General features: G+C 36.6%; 2 protein-coding genes across 5 annotated transcripts in view; both read left to right on the top strand.

Annotated features, from left to right (window-relative positions):
* Window positions 1–5,748, top strand: part of ampd2b (adenosine monophosphate deaminase 2b) — a 30,302-nt gene extending 24,554 nt beyond the window's left edge. For 3 of the 4 annotated variants that reach the window (XM_032572861.1, XM_032572853.1, XM_032572844.1), the window contains 7 exons: window positions 41–204; window positions 1,169–1,295; window positions 1,394–1,557; window positions 1,784–1,904; window positions 2,079–2,252; window positions 2,929–3,039; window positions 3,141–5,748. In XM_032572861.1, the coding sequence (XP_032428752.1) occupies window positions 41–204; window positions 1,169–1,295; window positions 1,394–1,557; window positions 1,784–1,904; window positions 2,079–2,252; window positions 2,929–3,039; window positions 3,141–3,356 (1,077 nt within the window). In that variant the 3' untranslated portion in view covers window positions 3,357–5,748. The remainder of the gene's footprint in view (window positions 1–40; window positions 205–1,168; window positions 1,296–1,393; window positions 1,558–1,783; window positions 1,905–2,078; window positions 2,253–2,928; window positions 3,040–3,140) is intronic. The other variant, XM_032572836.1, reaches the window with a different exon arrangement.
* Window positions 5,749–7,757: 2,009 nt separating this feature from the next.
* LOC116726240 (glutathione S-transferase Mu 1-like) lies at window positions 7,758–11,187 on the top strand. The gene is given in 9 exon segments (XM_032572873.1): window positions 7,758–7,906; window positions 8,976–9,051; window positions 9,139–9,203; window positions 9,301–9,382; window positions 9,509–9,552; window positions 9,554–9,607; window positions 9,705–9,800; window positions 10,522–10,632; window positions 10,850–11,187. Coding segments are annotated over 9 exon segments (663 nt in total). The 5' UTR covers window positions 7,758–7,870; the 3' UTR covers window positions 10,949–11,187.
* The last annotated feature ends 2,628 nt before the right edge of the window (window positions 11,188–13,815 follow it).

The following is a 13,815-nucleotide window of genomic DNA, read 5'->3' as shown; positions in this document are numbered from 1 at the left end:
TGTCGCCCTCTGGTGGCTGTTTTTTCTCACTGCTTCTCAGGAAGTGATGGCGGACCTGGAGGAGAGCAAGTACCAGAACGTGGAGCTCCGGCTGTCCATCTACGGCCGCTCCAGAAACGAGTGGGACAAGCTGGCCAAGTGGGCCGTCAGACACCAGGTCTACTCCAACAACGTGCGGTGGCTCGTACAGGTGCCACGACTGTTGTGAGTTTCTCCACTGGCGTAAATCAAACTTTTACTCAAAACTATGGACGGAATAAAGAGCAGTAGACGTGCGGTCAGGGGAGGCAGGGGAGGCAGAGCCTCACCTGTCATCATGGAAAAATAATAATAATAAAATCATTTATATTGCTATTTTCACCCCGTGGTTTGTACTATAAAGTACCTATTTTTCATTTAGCTTAACCAATTCTGATGATTTTTTCTTCCTGGGATTGATCAACCTCTCTAAGAGAGCATGTTCCTCCTGGCTGTATGTCGCCAATAAAATGGCTAAAAAACATTTAATGTATGAACTGATTTTCCATAATTTAGCATATGTATATAATGTACACTGTTTTTTGTGTAATGTGTTTCGTGATCATAAACGACAGAGAACAGATTCGAGGTGAGGCAGGCAGTTCTCTTGCCTCACGGCAGGGGGCGATAGTATCTTTTTATACTATCTGATAAAGAGATGGTGTCCAATAAATACTTTTGCCAAATAATAGATACATTTTATAAATAAATATCCTTATATATATATATATATATATATATATATATATATATATATATATATATATATATATATATATATATATATATATATATATATATATATCCTGAAATATCTGTATTTAAATGTACAAAAAAAACTTTAATGTGAAATAAATTCAGGTTTTCAATTAATAATTTATCAATTTAGTACATTTGCTGGGTTATTTAAACAATCATAAATAAATATTTAATTATGTGGTTATTGCATTAAATTACAGTTAAATATTTACACTTAAATTGCTTCATCTAAATAAATGAATTGACTACTCTAATCTGTCATAAAATAAATTTCTGTAGGTTTCCAAACAGCCAGAAGTCTTTGTAAATATCTGACTCAGTAAATCGGTGCAACAATGATGTATAAGTGATTTTTTTATTATTATTATTTGTTTATGTTCTCCCCTGACAGTGATGTCTACCATACGAAGAGACAGCTGTCCAACTTCCAGGAAATGCTTGAGAATATCTTCAGGCCTTTGTTTGAGGTTACAATCAACCCTGGCAGCCACCCAGAGCTGCACCTCTTCCTTCAGCATGTGCGGCCACTTCACTGACCCACCGAATCTGATCGTCACCTTCACGTCCTCCTCAGAGAGTCTTTTTTTAACAGATCTACACTTTATTTGTCCTGCAGGTTGTTGGCTTTGACAGTGTGGATGATGAATCCAAACCAGAGCAACATATCTTCAACCTGGACAGTCCACTGCCAGCCAACTGGACAGAGGAGGACAACCCGCCATATTCCTACTACCTCTACTATATGTATGCAAACATGACAGTGTTGAATCACCTGCGCAGGTAAGTTAGATTACACCTTAGTGCAGCTAATAGTACATGTTATTTTAAAACATATATATGTATATTATTGAAGGCTACTGTTCAGAAAGTAAACTCTTTAGATCCTTTGCTTTTCTCTCTCATCTCTTTGATTGCGTGTCACTGGAGAAGATCTGTGGGTGTTTGTTTGTTCAGTCTTGTTCCTCGCCGGGTTCCCAATATTTTCTACACTGTGTTTTTATCCCAGGCAGCGCGGCTCTCACACCCTTGTTCTGCGGCCTCACTGTGGGGAAGCGGGGCCGATCCATCACCTGGTGTCTGGGTTCATGCTGTCGGAGAACATCTCCCATGGGCTGCTGCTTAGAAAGGTGGGACCCCCCCCTCCCAAAACCACAAAATGTTCTTATTGTACTTTGTGAAGAAACATTACATTTCAGGAGCTGGTCAGAACATCAAGGCCTTTTCTATTCCTTTTGTGGTTTGATTTCTTCTTTAAAATTCTCTTGGGGCATGTCATAACATGATGCCCGTTTCTCTTCCAGGCTCCTGTGTTGCAGTATCTGTATTATTTGGCTCAGATTGGCATCGCCATGTCTCCTCTCAGCAATAACAGCCTGTTCCTCAGCTACCACCGCAACCCTCTGCCAGAGTACCTGTCTCGAGGACTCATGGTCTCTCTCTCCACAGACGATCCTCTGCAGTTTCACTTTACCAAGGTTAGACGCTTACCAACTCATGAATGAACTCTTGAGTTTAAACAGAACCGTTAGCAGCGAGAACATTAAAACGTTGAAATAAAATAATCTTAAAAGGAGTAGGTGTGCTTGTCCTGCCTACTTGAAAAGTGTTGGATTTGTGTATAAATTTATTAGGGCCATGAGATAAAAGAAGTTAATTATTACATACAATAAAGTTCTTCAACGTACTACGATTAAAAATTATTGCACCCTAAAAAATCCTTTGAACAGCTTAATACACTAATTTAGTTGATCTAAAAACACATAGCATACATTTAATTAATTTGTTTTTCTTCTTTCATGAGTTCTTTCATAAAAGAACATTTAACAAAAGAATATTTTTATATCAGTTTTTATTCTGTTATCTTTTACTTTCCAAACTCTATATCTTCTTATGAAGTGACCTCTGAAAGGTGGCCACTTACTTAGTTTGTTGTAGTGAATTTTATTTATTTTCACCAGGGTAAAGGTTGGATAAATACAAATGCACTCTGCATTTATAGAGTTTTACTTGTGGATTTTTTTTATTTTTTTTTACATTTTAATATGGTAAATATTAAAGCTGGAAACCTTGGTTAAATTTAAATCCTGCTGGTGGAAACTGCCTCTAAATTATATTAGCACTGATTTCAGAGCATGTGTTTATTTTGCGCAGGAGCCGTTGATGGAGGAGTACAGCATCGCTGCTCAGGTGTGGAAACTGAGCTCCTGTGACATGTGCGAGTTAGCCAGGAACAGCGTCTTAATGAGTGGATTCTCTCACAAGGTAGCATTCATCTTAATAGCACATTACATATTAACCTGCCTCACAGTTATGAAACAGACTATCAGTGTGCAGACAGTTTGATCTCCCTCTGTCCTCATCAGATGAAGAGTTACTGGCTCGGCCCAGACTACATCAGAGAAGGCCAGGAGAGCAACGACATCAGGCGCACCAACGTTCCCGACATCCGTGTGGCGTACCGCTACGAGACCATGTGTGAGGAGCTGAATTTGATCACGCAGGCCATCCGCACAGATGAGCTGGAGACCATAGAGGAGGAGGGGGCATTGTGTATGGGAGCGGTGCAGGCAGAGAAGTGAACGTGCAGCACAGACGACTCAACACACAGGCCACGTTTCCACATCTGGACATTGTACCCGTTAGCATAGAAACATATCACTTGTGAAAGAAAAGAAAAACCTTCCATATGGGATGATTACGAGCTGCTAACGTCAGAAATTAAAACCTGTGTATCTTCAGTTTTCTTCCTTTAGTTTCCAGGAGTCATTTGTTTGGTTCCTGATGCTTTTTTCCAAAATGTCTCTTGACTAAGTTCTTCGAAGAGTATCATAGACTGTTCACATATTCTGTCACCATTTACTGTATGTCCAGTGTCTGTAACTGCTGTACCAAGTCTTGCACATTTTCAAAAATATCATGAATAATAAACAGGATCCAAGATTGACTGAGAAAAGAGAAATCATTTAAACAACATATAGGATCAGATTACTTGGTTACCTTTTTGGCTATTTAGGAGGTTTGCCAATGTTCTTTTTTTTCTTTTATTTTATCTCTGTTAGTCCTTCATTAGTTGTTGTTTCTCGCAGCCACTGCTCCAGCAACATCAAACCTATAATAACATGAGTTAAAGAAGAGAATAGATAGATTTACCATCCTTGAAATCTGACAGATTCAGCAGAAAAAGTAATAGTAGAGCCATTTGCAGAGTTTGCAAACCTGACAGTGTCTGTCAATTGGAAAAAAAATATATATATATATAATTTCACGGTATGCTAGTAAAAGGGGCTAAATACAATAGCAAGTCACAATTTTCAGATTTCATATTTGAGGTTGTAACATGACAAAATAAAAAAAAACTAAAGCGGTATATTTCTAAGACTTATTGCGGGAATATAAAATGTACCACATTACATCCGGGCATGTGTAGTAACAGTGTGGACCAATGTGAAACTGCAAGACACCAATTAGAGCATAAAGATGGACTTAATGTTTTCCATCCATCCATCCATTTTCTTACACCCTTGACCACTAGCGGGGTCAGGAGGGGTGCTGGTGTCCTATCTCCAGCGAACGTTTTGGCTGAGAGGCGCAGTACACCCTGGACATGTCACCAGTCTGTCGCAGGTCCAACTTAATGTTTTAACATCATTTAATAGTTCACAGATTACCATTTTGAAACCTTTATTTTTGGTAGGTGGTTTTTGGTCTTTCTGCAAAGTGACCACATAATTTTTCTCTACATCCAATAGCTGTGGGTGGATAGTTATTCTGTCAAACAGAGTTGGATCTGTCTTGAAAAACAGAAATCCATTTAAAAGAAATTGGTGAAGCAAATCTTGTTTTCTATGTAGTTTGCATGTGGTCTCTGTACTCTCTGAATACTCTTGTCCTAAACGTGCATGTAAGACTTACTGGTGACGCTAAGCCACCTTAAGCTGTGTCTGCATGGTTGTTTGCCTTCATTGCTTACCCCACTGTGGAGTTGGAATAGGCTCCAGCATGGAAGCATCTCTCTTTGGATGGCAGCGTTATTGCACTTTAGGTTTCTTACTTGGTGGCTTTACGTCTGAGATTTTGTGCTCTGTACATTTTATATAAACAGGTTATAATCAGAGGCAATGCTTTAATTGTTGCCCATGAGCAACTGTGGCAACATAGCTAACAAATCAGAGAAGCCTTCACACACATCATCTTCCTTGATTTTATTAAAATTCTCTAACTTAAACTTGAACAGACGTCAAATGAACAAATAATTTTAACTTTGATGCCCTTGCATGTCATTCACAGTAACTTCTGTTGAATGTAGTTGCTGTCAAATACAATAAACAATTCACGCAATAACACCACTAGAATTTCTTCACAAATGTCCTGCAAACATAAAGATGTCCAAACTTAAAAAAAGGACAAAATCTGTTTTATGTGTGCAGAACAGGCCAGCAGGATTAAATTACAACCACAGAAACATGTTAGATGATTGAGTTCCAATCATGTTGTACCAAAGAGAACAGCTCCATCTTTAGTTACCTGCAACATTTTGTTATATATCTTATTAGTGATTCATAAAGGTAGAATGAGGACAAGTCAATATTTGGTCCTAAAGGAGAGTGATACTACACTTCTGTAGTAAAACATTATACTAGATTTACAACTCTGTATCGGCTGATGGTTTGACCTTTGATTGCCACCATGTGTTCTTTACAAAGACATCTGAATACATGTCAGCTGTACATGGTATAATCTATTCCTTAAGTTTACACTCCTTGCACATATAGAGAAGTGCCAGATAAAAAAAAGTTATTTATAAACTGATAATTGATAAAGTGCAAAATCATTTTAAAACTCCTGCCTTATGGATCCTGGTGTCATTAGGGCTACTTAAAATCTAAATGTTTCCTTTTTGAGAATTGTATATCTGTCATTTGTGGAGTATTATCGTGTCTGTTAAGAATAAATATAATTTATGCTGTTAAACCTTAGTATTCAGTTTGTAATGTGTCTTTGAGGTCAGTAAATAAAAAAATGAACGGAGCTAACACTGAGCAAGCAATGCGTAAACAGAGCAAAGTAAGCTTCTGTTTATTTATTGGTTTTACTTGTTGATAGATCAAATAGATGGGATGACATATTTTCTTTGTCAGCGATTTAGTGTTTAAATAAAAGACCCGAATCATATGCCCAAATAAATAAAACTGAAAATCTAGAAGTTTTACTAATACTTGCTTTATTCTGCTAAAGTTTTCTTTAAATGCACCCAACCTCCAAGTAGCCAAGGGATGAAAGATTAATAAAATTATCTTATGAAAGACAAATAAAATCATGTTAATAAAAACAATGCAACCAAATTGTAACCAAGCTCATACATCCTCTCTGTCAGCTGGTCAGTCCATCATTATGATCCCTCTTGTCTTCTCCTCTTTGCACTGACTCAGCACTCAGAGCTCAGAGAAGTCAGATATCACTTTTGAACACATCTCCACTTGAATAAGCAGCATGTCGTAAACAATTGCACTTAAATAATCTCGAGAGCCCTTAGACATAAAGATTATGTAGTTAAAAGTTATGTCACTTGAAAGCATTTTGCACAGTTAAGGTCCTTATGGTAAAGTGTTTAAATCAGAGTGTGAATATGGATGTTCAAGGATACTTTTTGTAGAATCATATTCAGTTTCTTGTAGTTCTGCACGAAGCGACGTTGAGACTTGAGAAACCTCTTCACTAAATGCACTGAGCAAACCAACTTGGTTTGAAATGATTGTTGAAGAAATGTTATTTTAAAATCGGGCCACTCCAGCCTGCCCGTAGTTCTCTCACAAATATCAATTTGTTTAGCTGTTGTTAAATTTTCCTGCAATCAATGCAATGTTCTTAATCTGGTATTAAAACACTTTGCTGCAACGGCAGCATAGCAGATTTTTGATTAATAACATTGCAAATAAGAGAAAAATAGAAATGGGCAAGCGCAAGAAAAATGCCGTATATGATGCACCAGGAAGCTTGTGTTTTAGGAATGGCAGATTTTATCTCAAGCAGTGATTTAAAACAAAATAAATTGAAAAAGAAATAATGACATGTTGCTCTACTGGTAACAACCCTTCATATTTTGATACATTCAAAAAAAAAATTGCCAAAAATGTAATTCTTCTGAATGCAACACTTAAAAAAGTGTTTCATTTGTGGATGAAAAGAATAAACTGGACAGAAAAACATTACAGACCACAGTTGAACTGACAATTGTGTAAGTCAAAGCTTTTTCATTTAGAAACTGAAATGAATAATTATTTGCTTTACATTGTTCTATCATACTCTTTGGATTGATTCAGTCTTATTAGGTCAGCAAACTGTGACTCAGCACAATTTTGAAAGATATGCTGAGTCACGTAGCACAGCCATAAAATGTTCCTATCTCTTTTATAAGCAAAAAAAAAAAAAAAAAATGCTGAGTAAACATGAGCTTGCTTGTCTTATCAAAGCCATACATGTTATCAATTCTGGTGTGGGCTACAATCCAGTGTGACCTTGATTTTCTGTCTTTCACTCAACAGTCCAGGCTAATACATAATAAAGTTTGGGAAAAATTAAAAGGGATGAAAATATTCATCAGTCATCATCAATCATCAGTCTGATTTTTCAAACAGACTGATGATTGGTGAAGGAGTCTCTGTGCACCCAGAGTCATAACTTCACTCTAACCACTCTGAATGCCTCCTCTTTCACTGATTCTCCACTTCGTTTTGTACAATGCTGATTTAGTTTTCCCATCCATGCATGTTTCAGATCCCCAAACCGACTAGCAAACGCTTGAATATCGTTTTGATCTGAAAAAATACAAGAAGAAATCATTTACAGAGAAGTAGCCAGTTAAACAAGGTCAATCATGAGTCAGCACTTTTCTTAACTCAGCCGCTCGCACTGTGTACATACACAGTTGCCCATCGGCTGCCACCCCTCCCACCTCTTCCTCCAGTTGGATCACAGGATATAAAAGACTTTGTTTGTCCTCTCCTTTTCACTGCCAAGCAATCCTTCTGCAGCAGCGCCAGCAGCAGCCACTTTTCCTCTGAGCCACACTCCCTCCAAAAAACAGGGAATCAAGATGACCATGATACTGGCCTACTGGGACGTCCGAGGGGTAAGTAAATACTTTTGCTTTGAACTGTATCGGTAAACCTTGATGTTTTTGCAGCTCTCTAACATATTGTGCATATTGCAGAGCAGCAATCAGAGCGAATACATTCCTGATGGTCCGTCTCTGCAGGCATTTGAAATAGCTGCTATCACTTTACTTCAGCAGAAGATGCCTCACGACTGTTTTTACTATGCTTTTATGGACACATTAACTGAGAGGTGTTTCTTTATGGCCAAGCAATTCGGACCAACTTTCGAAAGTGTAATTTAACTCTAAAGCACACTTGTTGCTCCATGGGAATAAAATTCACAAGGCTTTTAATCTGCACATAACCCTAGAAAAAGTCTTAAGAGTTAGTATTTTTTATTTTACAGTCTACAGTGACAACATGAATCTTATAGATCAAAAAAACTAATAGTAAATGTGTTTCATTCAATCAAATGGCACCAAACTATCACTTCTAATAAAGACTACACTTAGCATTTTTCTTATGTCACATAGTCCTTGCAAAGTGGGACCAACACAGTGATTACAACGATAGCATAAGCAGATCAATTGAAATTCTTTGCTTATTTATATTTGCGAAACTCATCACTGTCCTTTTTGCATACCAATAATTATCACAGAAAAGACAACCCTGTGAAGCCTGCGGTGTTTTCTGCTAACAGACCAATCAGAAGCCTTTTGGTTCTCTGAGATGACATCTATGCAAGAAAGGTTTATTGCATAACTGCCATAAATGCTTATCTGTAACAACGCTGCAGATATGTCACAGTGAGATACAAGCTCATTGTTCTTTGCAGTAGCTTTAAATACTTTCAGAAAGATTATATGGTTTACATGTTTACAGTTGATAAAAAATAACTTTGCTTTTGAAGAGTAATGGTTAAGCATAACCAATGAGTCAGAAGGTCTTTGTTACCTGAACTAAAAATATTTCAAAGAAGAGATTAAGCTTCATCTTGGTTTGTGTGTCTTTGGTTATGTAGTTAACTGTGTGTTGGCATATCCTCTCATTGAACTCTTGTGAAAATCTCTAAATTGGTGTAACCTTAAACTCTCTTCTCTGCAGTTTGCCGGACACATACGGCTCATGCTGGAGTACACCAAGGCCAACTACAAGGAAAAGTTTTACGTCGTTGGTGATGGTAATTAACATTTATTTCAGCTTAACGATATATCACTATTTAAAACTTACTTACTTTGGTAATTTAATTCCCATTTTTCTCTGACAGCCCCAGGTTTTGACAAAAGTTGCTGGTTTAATGAAAAATTCAAGCTTGGACTTGACTTCCCCAACGTAAGGGAGACTTGCATTTTAATTTTACTTTTATTCTGGGATATACTTAATGTTTCTTGTTTTTAATAATGAGGACAATATTTACATTTCAAAATAGCTGCCCTACCTGATTGATGGAGACAACAAGGTCACACAGAGTATGGCCATCCTGAGATACCTCGCACGAAAGAACAACCTGTGTGAGTATTATTTGTCATAAATAGGAATTTTGTTTGGGAGAGTCCATTCATTTCACCCACAAAATACATAAATTTTGAAGTTGCAGATGTTGCATGTGAGCTCTGAAAACTTTCCTCCTCAAACAGGTGGAGACACAGAGGAGCAGAAGATGAGAATAGACATGCTGGAGCAAGCAGTGCTTAGACTTGAGAGCCAGCTTTGTGAGGATGTGCTATGTTGACCTTGTACGTATATAACTGTTCAACTGTGCAATATTCAGTCTTACTTAATAAGTCTTAATGTCCTCTAATGCTAACATATATATATATATTCTGAAATCAGGAAGGTCTAAAGCCAGACTACTTGAAGGCACTGCCAGATGCACTGAAGCTGTTCTCTGACTTCCTGGGACAGAGGAAGTGGTTTGCTGGTGACAAGGTAACTTATCTTATAAACATAAAAGAGTTAATAGTCAGCTATAAAACAGCCTGCAACAGGTTTTTATTTAGGCTTTTATTGATTTTTATTATTCCCTCAAGGTTCTTGTCCTGGGAAGCTAAAATGACAAATCCTAAAGTTGATATGTCAAAAAAGAGGACGATCTGTTATTATACACAAGCATCGGCACACTGGATGAATACAGATCTGTCCAATATATTGAATCAAAAATTGCTATCACAGTTTCTAATTTCACAATAACAAAAGATTGCTTGGAAGGTCGCAGATCCAGAGATTAGCAGTAATCCATAGAAAGCTCAGCAAAAATATTGCAGACATTGTGATCATGCAAAAGGAGTTTACCCAAGAAAATGTGGGTTAATTGTCATACAAACTATATCATAACATTGTACAATAATCTTGCTATGTTAAGTCTTCCTAAAATACAAAGAAAATGTGTCTTTTGCATTCCTTGTTCTTGTGCATGATTTTATGCTACCTATCATGTTCGAAATAAATAAGTAAATAAAATTGTACAACCCTACATTCATCCAAAAATCACCACTTTTGACAAAAAAGCTAGGCACTGATCTCTTATGTAAATGTACTCGCTATCGCTGCATCAAAATAATTATTTCTGATTTATTTACATAATCTGTCAACTTTACCTTTGACTGCAAATGATAATTTTAAGTATGTTGTATCTTTTCTTTTAAACTAGCTCACCTATGCAGACTTCATCATGTACGAGATACTGGATATGCAGAGGATGTTCCATCCTCCCTGCTTGGATAATTTCAAGAACCTCAAAGCTTTCTTGGACCATTTTGAGGTAAGAGAACACTCTGCAGTTTAAATTTACAATGATCTGTCCACCACCGTGGTAATTGCCCCCAGTTTTGTTCTGTGACGCCTCAATTATTAAGCTTAAATATGTTCCTCTCAATGTTTTTTTCTCTCCAATCTTTCCAGCAGATATGATGAAATATAATTGATCAAGTCAGGATTTACGGTAAAGTGATGTTTGTTTCTTTTGCATTTTGTTTTAGGCTCTGGACAGGGTTTCTGCCTACTTAAAGTCAGATAAATACATCAAGGAACCCATCAACAACCGCATGGCACAGTGGTCATTCAAGAAAGTGAAGTAAAAGTGAAGAACAACAGCTGTACTCCTGGAAGACATGATAAAAAGTTTGAGAGTAAATAAGTAGAATTTGATTCAACAATTAATTTGCAACTCAGAAAAAGTCGTCATCAACAGGTGTATCAACATATCAAGTTTCATTACTTTCATACTAATGCTACAATGTTAGGAAAAGTATGGTTTGCTTAAAACTCTTTTTACATGTGCAGCTTTTTGGACAGATTAAAGTAAATGTATCTACTTCGAACTTTGCTCTGGCTTCGTTCTTTCTGTTTGGGACTTCAGGCTAGATGTTACATTTTTACTTAACACCACTGAGTAGAGACTAAATGAATAGATAGAGATACTGCAAATTTAGCTGAAGATCTTTTGCAATATAATACAGAGGTACAAAAATATGACTTGTTTAGACTTTAAAACTGGTTTTCATAGTTAAAAACACACAGTACTAAGTACCAGCCTCAAAGTGGTTTAAGAAAAAGGGGTCAGAGAACTTACTAATGCACCTTGTTTTTTGCTTTTCTTTTCTTTTTGGGGGGCAGTGGGAGGTTTAGACAATCCTACACCAATGAAAAGCCTTGAAATCAATCCAGGTGGATCTGTACAAAATTCTGGTTTCATGAAGTATAAGGTTTATTCTTTAGGATGTGGGGCCCCCTAGTGGTGTAAGAAATATCAAACTGTACATGCCATCCTCTACCACCTCAATTGTGGCCCTAAAAAATGGAGGTCTTACAGATTCCTTAGAGAAAGTTGCTGTTCCCCAATTAAAACAACTGAAAGATTATTTAAAGTTAGCTTCTTTTAATAAGCATTCTTAAAAGTATAAGAAAATTCTAAGGTCCACAAAAAAGCAAACAAGTTTATCACACTGATTATTAACAAAAGCCTCTTTCAGATCATCCTTTCAGATAGTGATCTAAAGTTGACCCTTTTGGAAAATGTGGGTCATGTGGGCATGACTAGCTATTGGGTTTACAATTACTTGGATAGATAAGATTTGTCAGTATTTGATTTGCTCATCGCCAGTAAAAGTTGCTAAATGGAAAATCGTTTGATTCTAATTGCAGGATGACTGAATAGTGCATCTCCATTACATGCCTTTTTGAGTAAAACTGAAGAAAAAAATACACTCAGATCTATTATTTTGGCTTTTACCTTCTTGCATGGCTCAGCTAGACCAAATTGAAAAGCAAATTAAGGCTTAAGGAACTGAAAGCCAACAACTTGTTAAGCCTCAGTTAGTGTACTACTTTGCCCTTTGTTTTATTGTCATAATCTTTCTGCTATGCCCACAAAGAACTGTGTTCTTTGTCAGTACTGAAGGCCTTTTGTATTTCAGGAAGCTGTGCTTTTTTCAATCTCAAAGCTACTTATAGATAAAAAAAATTTAAAAAGGAAAATATATAAAAAAAACCTTATGATTTACATAAAAAAGAGAAAGAAAGAGAGAAAAACAGAAGGAAGGAAATAAGGGCTCCTCTCTTTTTCAGCCAGCACTCCATAATCACGAGGGGTTTTGTGGGAGTGTGCAAATGAATGATCCAAAGGTGCAAAACAAAGACTTTGCTGTTTGAGTGTATTCAGTTCAGCAAGCACTAATGTAGGTCAAAGCAAGCTGGGAATTCAGAACGAAATGTTAACCAAATAGATAATAGTTTTTCTGAAAGTTAAAAAAAACAATACATAGCATGTACTGTAGCTATGTCATCTTTTGACAAGCAAAAACATACAAAAAATTATTTATAGGAACTACTTAAATGTGAAACATCTGCGTGTCATAATCTAAGCAAAGTTTTAATAAAACATTTTATTATATATATAGAACGTAACTTTGCATACACAAATCACTTCGTTTACAGGTTTGATGAATCATTCTTGATTTATGATCACTCATTGCTCCTTATAACAATGAGCATGCAGGTGCAGCACAGTTACCTACACAATTATCCCTCCTCTTTGTTTCCTTAATCTTAACAATATAAAAGAAGGCTCACGTATAAATCATCAAAACTTGCAGATCATGCTGACTTGTCACGGCACCTCAATGCTGTTGTAATTGTGGAGAGATCTCAGCTTTTGTTGATAAGAATAAAAATAATGGAACAAATCCACACCAAAGTGTGTGTACTTTTCACAATGACAATCATGTTTTAGCTTAGTCAACATAACACGACAGTTGAGGTCTTTAATTTAAGTTAATAATATCAATTTTCTCAGCTCATTTGTTTAAAACAAATTTTAGGATTTTAGTCAAGAGAAATAGCAACCTAGAAAACACAGAAGCTTTAGCAGTAGTTGAAATTGCAGACAACACATTTAGATCTAAGAATCTGACTGTACACTCCCTGGCCACTTTATTTGGTACAAATGTTAATTTTGCCTGTTAACAAAAGTCTCCAACCACATGTCAGAAACTCAAAGTATTTAGGCATCTAGACGTGTTCAAGTATTTCAGAAACAGAGTTGATCTACTTGGACTTTCCAGCAGACAGTCCAAGTAGGGTTTACTCTTGGGTTTGCAGAAAACATAATGAAAACGAAGAAACTATTCAACCTTTTTGACATCAGAGGTCAGGAGATTGATCAGATTGGTTGAAGATGATAGAAAAGGATCCGCAGTTAAAATAACCACCAAGGTATGCAAAAAGTCATCTCTCAACACAAAATACTTCAAACATTGAAGGCTTCAGAAGCAGAAAACTACATGGAAAGACACTCATTCTATGTGGCTTTCTATAGAAACAAAACACTCAATCTACAAACCACATAGCAAAAGTGGACAACAGTTTGGAAAAATTTTGCCTGGTTCAGTGACTCTTGATTTTCACTGCAACAAGCAGATAGTAGGCTCAGAATTTGGCATAAACA

The sequence above is a fragment of the Xiphophorus hellerii genome, chromosome 1, assembly GCF_003331165.1.
Source record: "Xiphophorus hellerii strain 12219 chromosome 1, Xiphophorus_hellerii-4.1, whole genome shotgun sequence".
Classification (NCBI taxonomy): Eukaryota; Metazoa; Chordata; class Actinopteri; order Cyprinodontiformes; family Poeciliidae; genus Xiphophorus; species Xiphophorus hellerii.
This window is presented reverse-complemented; position numbering and strand designations above follow the sequence as displayed.